The sequence below is a fragment of the Geotrypetes seraphini genome, chromosome 11, assembly GCF_902459505.1.
Source record: "Geotrypetes seraphini chromosome 11, aGeoSer1.1, whole genome shotgun sequence".
Taxonomy (NCBI): Eukaryota; Metazoa; Chordata; class Amphibia; order Gymnophiona; family Dermophiidae; genus Geotrypetes; species Geotrypetes seraphini.
In genome coordinates, this window is record NC_047094.1 from 127,949,231 (window position 1) to 127,966,586 (window position 17,356).

At 40.0% G+C, this 17,356-nt stretch overlaps 1 protein-coding gene across 3 annotated transcripts in view; it reads left to right on the plus strand.

Annotated features, from left to right (window-relative positions):
• Positions 1 to 17,356, plus strand: part of LGI4 (leucine rich repeat LGI family member 4) — a 74,549-nt gene that overhangs the window by 43,487 nt on the left and 13,706 nt on the right. For all 3 annotated transcript variants that reach the window (XM_033962556.1, XM_033962557.1, XM_033962558.1), the window contains exons 6-7: positions 11,514 to 11,585; positions 14,368 to 14,537. In XM_033962556.1, the coding sequence (XP_033818447.1) occupies positions 11,514 to 11,585; positions 14,368 to 14,537 (242 nt within the window). The remainder of the gene's footprint in view (positions 1 to 11,513; positions 11,586 to 14,367; positions 14,538 to 17,356) is intronic.

The window sequence follows — 17,356 nt, forward strand, 5'->3', positions numbered from 1 at the left end:
ACCCTTCCTTCATATATGAGACATGAAACTAATTTGGCCAAATTTAAAGTAAGCCTCAAAACCTCTCTTTTTAAAGATGCCTATGGGGTAAAAATATGAGTTCTGATTTCAGCTTATTCACCCTCCTCTTTGTTTTTACCCTTCACCATTCATTTTTTTAATTTTATGAGGTGCTGTAATGCTTGCCATCTTCCTTTTGTATCCTATGTTATCTTCCTTGTTATCATTATTGTTCATGTTAGCTCCCTAGGTTTTAGATTATTTTTTGTATTTAAACCGCTTAGGATTGTTTTAAGTGGTATATCAAACTGAAATAAACTTGAAACTATGAGAGCTTTGAATACACATATTATTTAACACAGAAGTGCTATCAAAAGACATGCCACTAATAAACCCTTGGTTGGATTTATGTTAATGTATAACCACAAATTTGATGACTTGTGTTTTTTTGTACTGCATAGAATATAAATAATCATTGGCGAGGTGGTGACATCAACAAGATTTTACCACAAGAAGAACAGAAATGGATCTTTAGATTTAATTCAGTTGCTCTGAATGGGTTAAATTAAGAGCTTGATCTTGCAGCTTTTTTGTAAAACCAAGAAAGACACTTTTTTTAGTCATTCACATATATTTTACATCAATGTCATTCAGTTAATAGTTGCTTTTTATGTTTTGAGTAGTTTGTGACAATGCAATATTTTTTTTGTTTAAATCTTTATTGATTTTCGAACTTTGATAGTGCAATACAATTGGTAAATCATAAATACTGCATAGAACGTACTAATAACTATACAATTATTACATTAAACAGTCATTTACTCCCATCCTCATCTTAAGTATGAATACAATGATACATATGATGTGATTTCAATATTATAATTAAATAATTTAACTCCTCAAAGTACATTTCCTCCCCCCACCCACCCACCCTCCCTGGATGTGTAAAGAAATCTAATGAAAAGGGAAGAAACATGACCCTTACTGTAATGCAACAAAAGTAGTCAATGGACTCCATACATCATTAAAGGACTAACTAGTCCCCAAACGTTCTGCCATCATTCTTTCATACTTATATGTGGTACACACATTTACCTACCAAAAAGTGTAATTAATCCTGTCATGGTTCTTCCAATTATGTGTGATCAGTTGAACAGCTATTCCCGTCATGATCAGGAAAAGGCGACTTTTATACTTATCTAAAGTAGGCTTAACATGTAGTAACGTACCACAAATTACAGCTTCATAGGTTTATTGCAGAAAGTCACAGAAATGTGTGAGCATTGGAATCTATTACATCTGTCTTGAAGGGGGAGAGTACAAACTGTTAAGATGATGATTTTGCCTGTGGTTTGTTACCAAATGGGTATGTTGCCAGGTTTTTTTTTTTCCGGGGTCTTTTTATAAAAAAATAAATAGTATTCTGACAAAATTTATTTGGTTTGGGAAAAATGCAAGAATTGCTCTAGTATCTTTACAAAAACCAATTGTGGAGGGTGGGATAAATTTTCCCAATTTTTATAGATTTCATCAAGCCTATATAATGCATCAGGGTATGTATTGGATCCTCCCTAGCTCATGGAGCATTTCCAGACTGGCTATATCTAGAATGGAAAATTATGTCCCCTATGTGACTATCTCATGTATTAAGTATCAGACTACCTAGATATGCTAAGGCCAACATAATTTTATTGGATACATGGAAAACAATTAAATTTATTGGTAAACTAACAGATGCTCCTATAATGAAATCTACCTTGCAGTCCTTATGGTTAAACTCCAAGATTCAAGTAGGCTGTGCTGGGATTGCCTGGAAGAATTGGATGCAGGCAGGTATTCAGACATTGGATGATGTTATATTTAATGAGAAACTGCTTGATTTTTCACGGCTGCAACAATCATTTGGCATACTAAAGTCTCAACAGTATAGGTGGAAAAACTTAAAAACGTATTACAGCTTGCAGATCCTTTGCTACCAGATAGATCTAGTAGGGCATCTGGCCGCCCAGTGGTACAAACTGATTTCTGAATTTTTAAATAAGAAGCCAAAAAGTAGTCTTAGAGATATTTGGAGCATCGAGATAAAACAGTATATTTCTGTGTCTCGTTGGCCACGAATTTGGACTTGGAGGTTGAAATTGTACAGCATCAGCATCTATGAGACAAACATCGTTATTTGTATTACATAGGATTTTTTGTACCACAGTTCGATTACAAAAAATAGATAATTCTAAATCTAAACTTCTCCCTCCGGATTCGCGAGGGATAGGGGCAGAGCCAGACCGCGAATGGTGAAATACCGCAAATATCTTCTGGTCCGGCTCTGACCCACCCCTGCCTCCCTCCTGCCTTCCCTCCGGCATCCCGGCCTTACCTGGTGGTCTAGCAGGCTTTCGGGGCAGAAGCGATCTTCCTACACTCCTGCCCCGTGCAGATCGCCAATAGGAAATAGCTGCCATGAGTTCCCGTAGTCTCTCGAGACTACGACGGGAACTCCCCACAGCCATTTCCTATTGGCGATCTACACGGGGCAGGAGTGTAGGAAGATCGCTCCTGCCCCGAAAGCCCGCTAGGCCACCAGGTAAGGCCGGAACGCCGGGGGGAAGGCTAAACTGTGGGGGGGGTTTCTTTTTTTCTCCCTCCCCAAAAAATCGTGAATATGTGAAATCGTGATTGCCAAAACCGCGAATGGGGAGGGGGAAGTGTAATAGGTGCTGGCAGTGTCATATTAATATAGGGACTTTGGATCATCTGTTATATTTTTGTCCATTGATACTTAGTTTCTGGAAGTCAATTTGGGGACAAATAAATCTTATTCTTAAGTCATCTATTCCCTTAACCTATGAAGCTGTAATTTGTGGTACGTCACTACATGTTAAGCCTAGTTTAGACAATGCAATTTTAATGAAGTTTTTAAGATTTATTTTAAGTTTAGTTATGATCAGAATCTTATTTTTTATGTACAATTAATAGTTTTTAATTTGTTTGTGTCCCAGTATGTGTTTTCTGAATTATTGACATCATTTGTGTTATTGGAATGCATCCAAAAGGCGCTGGAATGCATGGTATTCTGAGTTTATTTTTAATGTTTTTTCAGTGTTTTCACAATTTTTCTTTTTAAAAACTAGTAATTGGCAATTGGCAATGGATAATGATGTTGCTTTTATAATCAGTTTTAAGATAGAAGAATTTTGAAAAGATCAATTTTCAGTGGATTTAAAAAAAAATAATTTTAGTTACATTTATATATAAAAAGTATTTCATGTGAGCTGTCATTTCATACTTTGTCAGCTTAATTTTGGTATTTTTTAATGATTCTATGGATCTGCATTTTTCATGCATTCCGATGATGCCATTTGCATCATTGGAACACATCCAAAATGGTGCTGGAACGAATTATATTCCAGGTTTATTTTAATACAGTTACAATTATTTTATTTGATATACTGCCATTTTTAACAAAAGTCAATACAATTAATAAAAACAATGGGCAATCAAAGCGGTGTACAGTAAATAAAAATAGTGGGCAATATGTAAAATAAAAACATAAGGGGGAAAGTACATGAACAAATTAACCAAACTAGACACAAAAAGGACAAAAGGATAGGAAGGGTTTATAATATCTTAAGGAAAAAACCAAGCAAGATAGGAACAAGAGGGTAGAATACAGAAAGAATAAGGAAAAGAAAAGTAAAGATAAGCATAAGATAGTGACTATCTGATCACCAGGGCCGGATTAGGGCCTGAAAATATCAGGGGGGCCCAGGGCCGGCATTAGAGGGGAAGCAAACAGGGCAGGGGGCCCTCGACTGCCTGATAAAAGTCAGCATCCCTCCCTTACTCCCTCACTGCTCACTCTCCCTCAAGCAAACTTAACTCAGGCTGCAGGGTTCTAACTGCGTGTGGTGGCTTCTCTTCTTCGAAACAGAAAGTGCAGTGTTAGACCGAACTGAATGGGGGGGGCTGCTGGCTCTAACTGTACGTGCTGGCTTCCCTTCTTCAAAACAGAAAGTTATGTCATTCCTAGTTTCGTGTTCCTTTCTTCGCGATCTCCCAATGAGGACAGTAAAAATCAAATCCCATGAATGATACCACTTTTGTCATCGGCAGCCTCAGGGCAATGGGTCCCGGGTCACTGGGACAAGGGAATTACTCTTGTGCGCCGCTGCAGGCAGCACAAGGAAGAAAAAAATAAAGTAAACGTTCAGTGAAAGGATCCACCAACCCACTAGGTAAGTAATAGTCAAATAAAGGACTGGATTTATTTCTTAAATCAAAGCAAATGGGCTGCTTCACTGGTTTGTCCACAAGCCAGTCATAAAATAAAAACAAACATGTCAGGATTCTTGATAGGCAAACATAGTCCAAAACATCAAACTGGCACAACAAAACAGTCTCTGAGTTGAATGTAAACTCTAGGAGGTTTTAAACCCCCAAACATGCAAACCTTCTTCACAAGCTGTTATGGGCTCCACAATTAACTAATAGTCCCACCTTGGAAGGTTTCAAAAACAAAATATTAATACAACAGTCTTTTCTTTTAGGCAGCTGACCTTGGTGTATACCAGTGCTACGGCACTGGCTTTCCCAGCAGAGAAAATGCTGGTCAGGCGGTGTGCTCCACGTGGTGATACTATTGCCAAACTTAGGCCCTCGATCCCACCTCTTTGAACGCGGGGCAAACCCCACCACCTTGACTTGAAACAGTCCAACTTCCCAAAAGGAAGAAAAAAAACCAAAACAGAATAAGTCTTTCACCGTTCTTATAAAGGTTCCCACCCTGCTTCAAGCTCAACAGGGTAATCAAGGGACACTTTCAAAATAGTTCAAAAACAAAACACAGGATTTTATAATCCTCCTAGGCAGTTTCCATTACTTGCCTTTTTGGACCAGCGCACCTCCATGGGTTGGACTCCGTTCTCAAACACCACATTAGGCTCCAGATCCAGCTCCATGTCTTGAGGGATTTCAGACGGGTCAGGAGATAAATCTGCTCCGGCTTCTGTTAACTTCATGCATTCCAGTTGTTGGCGGCCTTGCAGAGCTCTCAGCCCTGAGCTTGGCTGCCAGTTCTTCAACTGCAGCTGCTCCTCTGCCCTGAGTTTCTCCCTCTGCCTCTCTAATAGTTCAAACTTCAGGTTTAGAAGCCTGCAACCATGCCCCAAACTCTCAGGTGCAGAGGATATCCTGTTAGGTGCTCTGGGACAGTGTGGGGGAGGGGAAATCTGCAGCTTAGCTCCCTGGTTCCCTCTACTGGACAAAGAAGGAAAGTCGGGGAACTTGTCAGAATGGGTTTTAAATGTACCCGAATGAGAAATGTCTGCTCTAGAAATGGGTCTTACACTAGGGCCAGACCTAGCAGGCACAGCCTGCATATCACAAGATGCCATATGGAAGAGAGAGAGGGTGGACACTGGATGGAAAGGTCAGAGAAGGCAGTGAATGGAAGGGCGAGACAGAGGATGAACAGGAGATGGAAGGGGTAGAGAGATGGGGACAGACACTAAATGGAAGTGTGGGGAGAGGGGGCAGACACTGAATGGAAGGGAGGGGGAAGGGGAGCAGACACTAGAAGGAAGTGGGGAAGAGAAATAAAAAAGGGCACATGTTGGATTGGGGAATTTTGTGGGTGCTTGTGCAAAGCTTTTTGTGAAAGTGAATTGATTGCACATAATTGGTTAGACGCTGAACTCCCGAAACCGGGCTTGTTTGAACCTGGATCGGACCTGGTATTAAGGGGGTTCTACCAACTTCCTCCTATCCTGGCTGGTTTACCCTTGAAGATAATTTAAAGCTAAGTCTATTTTCATCTTGGGGAGTTGGCTGGGGGGTTCCCTGAGTGGTCTCAATTGCGATTACACTGGTATTTATTTATACACTTCACTGTGTTTGATTTAGTTTTCATTTAAGGTATACATGCGGTGCTCGATGATGGTGTGCAAGTGAGGGCATGGTGGCCTCTACCTTATGGAGTAAGCGCTGGAGATATTCTCCCATCGCTGATCCTACACACTGAGGGCACCGCATCACTATTATTAATTATTTATTAGTAGATTTTTTTCAAGTTGTGTTTACACTTCCAGTGGTTTTCGCTTTTGAGTTTCCTCTCTCGGAACCTAGTGACTTTTGTTGCCTCATTGTTGGTATCTTTTGCAAGCTCCATTGGCAGTTTTTGGGGGGTTAGTGAGTTTACTATAATTATTAACAATAGCTGGATCAGACTTCAAAGATTTAACAACAGGAGTGACTATTGCATGCTTCCAAGTTACAAGAAATGTTCCAGAATCAAGACTATTAGAAACAATAGCAAGCAAGGGATACAGTAGACAATCCAAAAATCTTTTAACAAGGAAAGATGGAAATGAATCATTAGGAGAAGATGTAGAGGGTGAAGAAGAAACCACCCTCTTTACTAGGCAAGCAGATGGTGAATTGAAAGCCAAAAATTCAGAAACAGGAACCGTTGCAGTGGATGAATCAGTACTTGAGGATGGAAAAGGCACCTTTACTAATGAGTTCCTTAAGCTTGGGACCTTATCAGAAAAACCCTTTGCGAAATCGTCAGCAAGTTCTGAGGTAGGAACATAGAATTATGAGTCTTAGAAGAACCCGAAAGGGAATAGAAAAGACAATAGAACTGGGAGTTGTTCAAGTCACGTAAAATCTTATCTAAATAATTCCATTTAGCTTTCCGTGAGGAAGAGGAATATAGCCTTGAGAGAGATTTAAAGCATGTTTCAGATAAGACTGAAGGATTTTTCCTCCATAGGAGTTCCATACTACGTTATTGGCGTCGCAACAGTGATAAACCTGAATGATACCAGGGCTGAGATGGGTGATGTTTAGAAGTTATTAATTTAAGGGGGGGCAGAAAGATCCAAAGCAGTTTGCAGGGCATTGTCCCAGGTTGTGATCTGCTCAGATAACCCAAGATCAGAATAATCATCTAACCCTTTCCCTGGAGTTCCTTTCTCATTACAATCCCTGTAAACCGTGCCGAGCTCTATGACCATGGAGATGGCGCGGTATACAAACCTAAGGTTTAGTTTAGTTTAGTTTAGAATAATCATCAGGAAATTTTCTTCAGTGAGGGTTGAAAAATTTTGAACATATTTAGTTGTAGTATGGCTAGAGACAAGCGGTGTAATTGTAGTTTCAATAGACAGGATAAACCAAACTAGAAAATGATCAGGCAAAGTTGAAAGGAATGAAATTCTAGAGCTTAATGAGGAGTCAGCAATAACCACATCAAGCAGATGACCTGCGGTGTGAGTAAAACCGGAAACCAGTTGAGAGAGAGAGAGTAATCTTGAAGAAGGATTAGAAATTCCTTTGAAAGGTAATTAGAGACATCATCAAGATGGATATTTAAATCTCCAAGAATAAGAAACAAAGAAGCAGAGAGAGAAAATAGGAGATAAGATAAAAAGCTGAGAAACAGCTGAAAGTGTTATGGGTGGTGGGGCGTAGATCAAGAGAAGTGACAAATATTGTATTGTAAAGATAATTTGAAATTGTTTCCCTTATATTTTATCAACTTAAGGTGTAGGGAGGGGAGAATTTTATTATTACATGTTTTATATGATAATGGAATATATGGGGGTAGGGATGGGAAAGGGGAAGAGATAAGAATTTATGAAATGTATCAATGATTGTTTGTAAGTGATATATTTATTGTTAATGTGAATGAATATATTTAACACTTAATGTAATTTTGAAAATGAATAAAGAAAATAAAAAAAAAAAAATTAAGAGAAGAGAAGTGACAAATCTGATGGTGACAAAATTTTTAAGGCAAAATATTCTATTGTCAAGAGGGAAGAGCAATGGTCCTCCTGAGCAATAATCAGACTAGATAAAAATATTGTGAATGGTGATGATAAAAAAAACTAAATAACTGGGGGGACAGGCCTGATGAAGTAGATCCTCATCCCCTGGGGATAACCAGGTCTCTAAAATAGTTAGGACTTCCAGTTTTTCAGATAATAAAAGAGCGTAAATTAAATGTATCTTTGAACGAAGAGCCCATACATTTAAACTCGCTATTTTTAGGTTCAATATATTTGAAGTGGAACAAGAGAAAGAATAAACCAGAGACTGGAGCCACGGAACTGAAATAATATTTCTGGATTGGAAGGAAGGGCAGAAAGGCCTCAAATGAGGCAACCTTCGTACCCAAAGAGTAGGGATACATGAAAAATTATCCAGGTTTAAAGGTTGAAGTAATACAAATAAAATATAAAAGAATAAGGACATAGTTTGGAGACGCACGAAGGAGCGTGAACCAAGGAGCATGTCACACCGCTGAAGAGATTGGCAATAAAAATAGTCACCAGAGAATGAGGTCACCTTAGTGGGCGGAGCTAACTCAATCGTGAGAGAGTAAGCTTGGAAAGCAGGCAGACACTAGAGAGATTGGAATCAAAAACCAAAGAAAACCAAATTAAAATCAGAAACCACACAGCAGGTATGCTCTTGCCAGCAGTACTTTTAAAATTTACCCCACTGAGGAATTGTCTTCTCAGTGTTTTTACAATGTTTCTTTTTGAAAACTAGCAGTTCATGGTTGGCAGTGGTTAATAATGTTGCTCTGATAACTGATTTTTAGATATAAGATATTTGAAAAGATTGATTTTAGCGTTTTTTTAATAACTATTTCAGTTATATTTTTATACATAAAGTAATTCATTTGAGCTGTTATTTTATGCTTTGCCAGCATAATTTTGGTTTAAATTGTATCCAACACTATTTTTATATTTTTATATCCTTTTTTGAGATTTTTTTAACCTTTGACCTTGTAAGTCTGGGTTAAAATAGTTGCTGACCTCATATGGTTGACATTTTATGAAACGTTTGTTAATGTGTAAGGAGAATTATTACTTTTTTTGCACTTCCAACAGCAAGTTTTTCTTTCTGATGTTTAAGCTTTATGAAGCTGGTTCTCATTGATTTTGCAAATAAACAGATAGAGGAACCAGTTCAAAAAATACTTTCCACTTTCAACGGTGCTCAGAATCCAAGATGGAATGTAAGAACTCAGAGTGGGGGATTAACCCCTACCAGAACTCTTGTGGTATCTATCATTGCACCATGACTGCTGTGAAAAGTTGTTTTGAAACATTGAATAGAATAAGTGATACTTTGTAACTTGCACACTTTCAAATTGCTTATAATGTATGAATGGTTCAAAGGTTAAGTAACTTAGCTGAAGATTGCTGCTAGCGTTAGTTTGGCTGGGTCCTGACGCGTTTCGCCTTACTGGCTTCCTCAGAGAACCCGCATACAATCTTGCATATTGTTATTTATCCTGGTTTGAAATCAGTCAAATTTTCTTTTCCACAGGAAAAGAAAATTTGACTGATTTCAAACCAGGATAAATAACAATATGCAAGATTGTATGCGGGTTCTCTGAGGAAGCCAGTAAGGCGAAACGCGTCAGGACCCAGCCAAACTAACGCTAGCAGCAATCTTCAGCTAAGTTACTTAACCTTTGAACCATTCATACATTATAAGCAATTTGAAAGTGTGCAAGTTACAAAGTATCACTTATTCTATTCAATGTTTCAAAACAACTTTTCACAGCAGTCATGGTGCAATGATAGATACCACAAGAGTTCTGGTAGGGGTTAATCCCCCACTCTGAGTTCTTACATTCCATCTTGGATTCTGAGCACCGTTGAAAGTGGAAAGTATTTTTTGAACTGGTTCCTCTATCTGTTTATTTGTGATTCCGTTTTTTGGAACTAGGCTTTTTTGACCTAACCCAGTCGTTTATATTGGGATTCAGCATCTCATTGATTTTGAACATTATATTTTGTGATTGATGATTTCAATTAGTTACCGTATTTTTCACTCTATGAGACGCACTTTTTTTCACTAAAAAATTGGTTGGAAATAAGGCTGCGTCTTATAGAGCAAATACCCTCCCCCCATCCCCGACCTTAATTCATTTGGCGGTCCAGCGCTGTAGGGCAGGAGCTTTCAGCCTCCTGCCTTTTCCTCCGGCTGATTCCCTCTATGTAGACATCACTGTCTACAAGCTTACCCTCAGCGCCGCTCCACGCCTGCATGGAGGAAGAGCTGCTGAAGCACGTCTCTTCAGCTCCCTGTTTTCGGCACCGGCGGGGGAAGGCAGCATAAAACCACCAACCACCACAACAGACAAAAAAAAAAAAAGTTTTTAGCTCCGGTGGCTCTGTACAAAAGGGAGAAGGACCTCTGATGGTGCAGAAGTTAAATACCGCCACTGCCACTACTTGAAACGTGAAAACTCCTGCCGACCGCAAGATAGCACATCGGGACTGGAAAAGAACCGGCGAAGCGGCAACATCTCTCTTCAACTCCCACCCCTCAGGGCCCTTCCTCCGGCTGACTCCCTCCTACCCTTTCCTCCAGCTGACAAGGCAGGAAACAAAAAGCTCACGCAGCGTCAGAGTCAAAGTGCAGAAGGCAGGTGTGAGCTTTCTGCTTCCTGCCTTGTCTCACACCATGGGAGTCAGCTAGAGGAAAGGGCAGGAGGGAGTCAGCCAGAGGAAAGGCCCTGCCACTCAGGAGTCAGCTGGAGGAAAGGGCAGGAGGCTGAAAGCTCCTGCCCTACAGTGCTGGACTGCCGGAAGAATTGAGATAAAGAGGGGGCCCTGCCTGTCTCGGAGTGGGGGCCCTGTTGGGGGAGGCCTTGCCAGGGAGGGCCCTGCCTGCCTGCCTGCCACCAGGCCACTAGGCCTGCCTGCTATTAAGCCTGCCTGACCTGTCACTGCCCCTGCCCTGGGCCCTATCCCGGCCAGCCCTGTGCCCTGTCCCGGCCTACCACTAGACCACCAGAAGGGGGACAGGGTGCAGAGCCTGGCAAGGAGCGTGGGGTTGGGTGCAGAGCCTGGCAGGGAGAAATTGGTTCAGAATGTTTTTTTTCTTGTTTTTCTTCTCTAAATCTAGGTTGTGTCTTATGGTAAGGTGCGTCTTATGAAGCAAAAAATACGGTACATTTTTGGTTATTTTTCAGGCTATTTTGGATACATTTCAGCTAGTAAGATAAAGTTGTGTTTTTATCCCTTATAGGTATGTGGCTCTCTTGGTTTATCGTCCTTTTTGTTCACGTATATCCCACATCTGCATGCAGTTTATATCATAAAATGCTGATGCATTCTCTTTGCATGTACTGTTTATATTGATGTTTGTTATTCTTTTCTGATCACTTTCTCTGTTTTTATACATGGCACAGATAATGTTTAATTCATTTGCATATATTTAACTTATTTTTATTTGATTCATTTTAATTATTAAGTGGTTTGATTTGTTTTATTTTGGTGTTATAGCTTCTGCCCCCGAAGCAGCCCAAAGGGTGAAACGTGGCCACATCAAGCTATTATTAAATTGATTGCATGCATGTCTATTGGCTTGTTACAAAGTATTATAAGACTCTTTCCTGCAAACTGTATCCCAGAATGAAGCTGAGTTTCTCTGTTTGCTGCTAACTTCTGCTTTATAACACCATGTTCTCTTTCTTTATGTTTTAGGAGCCTAGCTGATAATAATTTCCAGGGTCTTCCAAGGGGCTTATTCCAGGGTCTGGATACGCTCACCAATGTGTAAGACTTCTCTCATGGAAATGCAAGTGGGAACTCAAATATAGCAAGTTTTCCAGTACTGTACACCATAATCAGCCAAAGCGGAATCATATCTGTACAAATCTCAGCTATCTTTATTCACGGAATCAATCTGCCAAATTAATTAACAACGCATTTAAAATGGAAGAAAACTAAGGGCTAAATATTCATTGGGTTTATATGTTAAACAGCTGCCTCTAAGGGGGATAATTCTGTAAAGTGGACACACATTTACATGCTAATTAGGCATGTACATGTTTAGAATACTGGCATAGAAAAAATATATGTGCACATACATGCCAAATTCCCTGTTCTGCAAATATGCACATACCTTATATAGGCAGTCCAAAGAAGCAGAACACATGTCTTGATGTCTGAAAGACTTCAGTTCATTAAATAAGATCAGGCACACTTGAACCACATCAGGGGTGACTACACTTTTAACAGGAAATAACAAGTATTAACAATAAAAACAAACAATTATAAAATCATGTTTAAAAATAATAATATATAATGTTACTCACAAGTAGTTCACACACAAACTGCAGTATGGTATTCTAAAATGAGCACTGGACAAGCTAAACAATAATCAGTCCAAAAGATTACAAAATATATGGACATAAAATCAGTATGGAACAATTAAATTAGTTAAAACAGACTGTATTTGTTTAAAATAAAACAGACATATACCTGTAACCTGTTCCGAGCTCTTTGGGGAAATTGGGATAGAAAACTAATTAAATAAATAAATTACAATTTATACAAATAAAATTTTGACAGCATACTAGGTGCCCCTTTTACAAAGAAGTGATATTGAGTCCCAGTGTGGCAAATGTGATTTGGGGGATTTGGGGATTTCTGCTGCAGGCGCTCAGATGATCACAGCAGGGAGATTTTCTTGCTACGATCAGTTTAGCAGCTGCGTCTATTTGAAATTTCAGGCACCTATCACAGCCCTAGGGAGATGCCTAATGCCATTTAAGCTCACCTAAGGCCGCTTCTGGGTGAAACCATGCCCATGCCCAGCCTAGGATGAGCTTAAACATCCCTAGGTCCCTCTCTGCACCCGCAACAGATGCCTATAGTGTAGGCGGCCTGCCTCAGGTTGTTTTTTATTTTTTTTAGAAAACATGCATCCTGATTGGCTGGTTAAACAACCGTGGGACATCTACCACTGCCTACAATTGGACACCATTTATAGAATATGGCTCTTAAGGTTCTACTCCAAAATTGGGGAGGGAAGCCAATGATAGACAGATCCTCACTTTGCTGACTAACTGCCTGAGATAGGGTTAGGGAAGGAAGGGATCCAGCCACTCAGGAGTAGCACTCTCCAGCCATGAGCAGGAAAGAACCAGGCATTCCCTGCCCACTTCCCTTTCAGGGGACTTACCTGTTATTAACTTTTCAAACAAATTCAAATAAGGCCAAAATGAACACTTCTGACTAGACCTACCCCATTAGATCTAGACTGAACTTGATAACACATCTACCAACAGTGTGAAATTGAGGTATACTGGTTGTTGTGGACTGTTTAGGATACTTTGGGCCAAAACATACACATGTCCCTCACCATTCTGAAACAGGGAATACAATTCTGAGCACCAAAATCAATGCTAGGATTGGGCACCTGCTTTTGGGCATGTCTAGGATTTGGAAAAGTGCTTGGTTTGGGCAGCGCTCTATATGAGGATTAAAAGAAGTCCTCCTCCATCCAGAATTATGAGCTCTGTACCTAATCCTAATGGAATAGTATAGATATCTAGGTTTCCATAATGACTGAAATGCACATCTAAGTGTTGGTACTTACAGTATAGGTGCATGTTGTCTAGTTGCTTCTGTCTATAAAATAGACAGTAGAACGAGTAGACGTGAATCGCTTGTTTACTCCTTCCAAAAACACTAGGAGTAGGGAGCATGCAATGAAGCTACTACGTAGTAAATTTAAAACAAACTGGAGAAAATATTTCTTCACTCAACATGTAATTAAACTCTGGAATTCATTGCTAGAGAATGTGGTGAAAGCAGTTGGCTTAGCAGGGTTTAACATTCATTGCTAGAGAATGTGGTGAAAGCAGTTAGCTTAGCAGGGTTTAACACACACACCCCTCCACCCCCAACCCCCGTTTGGATCATTTCTTAAAACAAAAGCCCATAAGCCATTATTAAGATGGACTTGGGAAATGCACTGTTTATTTCTAGAATAAGCAGCATAAAATCTGTTTTACTCTTTGGGATCTTGCCAGGTACTTGTGACCTGGGTTGGTCACTGTTGGAAACAGGATTCTGGGCTTGATGGATCTTCAGTCTGTTCCAGTATGGTAACTCTTAGCTTCATATGTTTTTATGATGTTTTAGATGTTGATAAATGCAAAATGGGTGCTGCCACCATATATACCCAACACATACGTATCTATTTATGCATGCATTTTAGATAAAGCTCTACATCTGCAGATCTTTTTATGAAATATTACTGGCATTTGATGTGTCCCAATGTGAATATCTGAATTCCAATTTTTACATTCTTTCTAATCTTTGCTTTTATATGTATAGTACAAAGTGTATAGTTACTGTTCTCCTGTGTCACTATAGAGTTTATAGTATAAAATTAAGCACAGGGTGTAGTGATATACTCAAGGACATATGCTGAGTGGAGGAATGGGAGAAGGTCTCCAAGATTTGAGCTCTCTAAGCACTGTTCCTCACAAAAGCTTTACAGAATCATAGGGTAACTCTACATGAAAGGATCTCTTTTATGTTGCAGGGATCTTCGTGGTAACACTTTTCATTGTGATTGCCGATTGAAGTGGCTGGTGGAGTGGCTGGGCACCACTAATGCCACAGTGGAACCCTTCTATTGTGAGAGCCCTCCAGAGTACAGTGGGCGCAAGATCAATGACCTGAAGCCTAAGGACTTTGATTGTATCACCACAGGTAAAGCTACATATTAGAACTCAGGAACCAGAAATACACAGAACTAGCATTCCTTGTCATTTGGAAAAATAAAAGAATTTCAAGAAGCTGGCAAAGAGTCAGGAATTCATCCAAGACAGAGTCACACTATTCTTCTGCTATGAGATCTATTAAAAGGTTGGAATTCTTTCAAGAACTGTTGACTTCCCAAATTACAAATCTTGGGGATTTTCATATTACTTGCCCTGACATATAAGGCCTCAAAACTGCACATCTAGAGAACTTGTCTCCCAAGAACATCACAGTAATATAGTACTGTATATCCCTGTATCAACCAACAGGGAATACTGATCTCAGAAAATCTGATTCCTTCATTGTATCATTTACTTTAAATACAGTAGTTCTCTGTTTTGTGTACAAATAGCATTAAAGAAAGACCTTCATATGCCCAAAGAGCATTTCTGCCAGCTGTAGGAGATGACATTAGAAAATGATTAGGGTAACTGAACTCAAACTATATAATTGCACTCTATCCACAGCAAGTAAAGAAAAAAAATTACCCAGCACGATGGCTTGTGAGTGTGACTGACTAGCTCAGAGCAAAGAACTCAAACTTCAAGAGTAGAAAAGGTTATGTGGCCATGGGGAAGAAACAGGAAACCAAGGAAGTATCCAAAGTCCCAATTTTCATTTCTGGTTCTATCCAACAGTCTTTCCTTTTCTCGCTCCTGTCGCCTATCTATACTATACTCTCTCCATCCCAGCCTATCCATACCTCATGTCCCCATTAGCTAGTCTTTATCAGTCTCTCTCTCTTGCAGGCCTCAATGCAATAAATGCCAAATAAATCTACAGTGCAAACTATCATTTTGTTAAAAACTAAGCAGTGTGTACTGCTGCAGTAACATTCATCAGTTTGCTGCATTAGGTGAAAATATCTTCCTTCATATCTAAGCATGAACAGGGGATTAGTTCACACATTGACAGGAAGAGATTATTTGTAAGCAAACATGTCAAACTCTCTGTATCTCTCCCCGCCCCATCTTACCCTGCTAAAGTTCCCTGGTGATGTAATAGGCCTAGACAATGACATGTGTCCCCATTCCCGTGTGCTCTATCCCTATCCCCATGGATTCTGTCCTCAGCTACATAAGCCTCAAACACTTATGATTTTATATTTTTATTAAAGTATAAAAAGGGACAATACTTGGTACAACTGTTTGTAAATTACAAACAAAGCCGTCCATGTCGATCTGGTCTAGGAAGATAGTTGGATTGTCTTTCAGACATGGGTGCAGAAGAGAACCAACACCATGTAGTGGATGAATAGGAAAATAAGGGTCTATTAAATGTTGGAAATGTTCCTTTATGCCAGCATCAGTGGATGAATCTGTTGCAGTAAGATGCTTGAGCAACTGCTCATGTGATGGAAGGATGTTGTAGATGGTAGGCAGGGCCGGATTTAGATGAAAAGAGGCCATAGGCTATTTCACTTATGAGGCCCTTTCACCTCCCATTTTTAAGTTTGTAAATTACATGAGAGATAATAAAATACATCATTACTGTGATATATATCAATATGTTAAATGAAACATGTTGTTATTGGTACTAACCTTTATAAAAAATGTGACACGGATAATAAATAAAAAAAAGTTGAGAACACTTATTTGGACATTTATTCTCAGCACCATATATAGTACTTGTAACAATAACTAATCAAACATAACACACAACATAGTAACATAGTAGATGACGGCAGATAAAGACCCGAATGGTCCATCCAGTCTGCCCAACCTGATTCAATTTAAATTATTATTTTATTTTTTTTTTTTCTTCTTAGCTATTTCTGGGCGAGAATCCAAAGCTTTACCCGGTACTGTGCTTGGGTTCCAACTGCCGAAATCTCTGTTAAGACTTACAACATTGCCCCTTCCTATGTCCATAGTGCCCCAAGTGCATCCTTCTTCACCTCACCCCCCCTCCGATGCCCGCCTGTCTCCCATCCCCCTTCCATTGAACACCCCCATGCCATCCTGCCTGCCTGCCTTCCATTAAACCCCCCCACTCCCCCTCTGATGCCAGCCTGCCTCCCATCCCCCTTCCACTGAAACCCCCCCACCCCCACCCCTGATGCCAGTCTGAGCCGCCCTGTCCTGACGGATCCACATTTTGTCTCTCTCCCCGTGGGGCTGACGTCTTTCCCTCCCCGATCCTCCTCCCAGGGCGAGAAAAAGAAAGGGAGAAGCCGAGTCTGCGCCCTGTTGCGGCCGGAGCCGGTTCCGATCCCGAAGCGTAGAATTTCTCCTTATTTTCGGTTCAGTGTTTTAGTGTTCACTATTTTTAGAATAGTGTAATTTTAATTTTGCTAACAATTTGAATGTAGGCCCCTCTTGATCTTGAGGCCCTAGGCTGAAGCCTAGTTAGCCTATAGGAAAATCCGGCCCTGATGATAGGAGTCTGATCAGTAGATAAGACTCTTGTCGCCAAATCAAAAGCAGGCAAGACACAAATGATGTAATTTAACAGTAGTTCATTTAAATCCAAAAACAGCTTCTTCAGTATTTTTTAATCATTGAATTCAGTTGCCTATAGATGCTGTTCCATCTAGTTCAGGGGTGTCAAACTTAATCATATAAGGGGCCGAAATCTAAAACATAGGCTAAGTCGCAGGCCAAATTTTTTATTAAGATACTTAGGGATCCTTTTATCAAGGTACACTAACCGATTTAGCACATGCTAATTCTACTGCTGTCTAACCAACCATCAGGATGCACATTTTTTTAAAAAAGGTCCCAAGGTAGGCCACCTACATTGGAGGCGCCTTCGGGAGACTAGGGAGG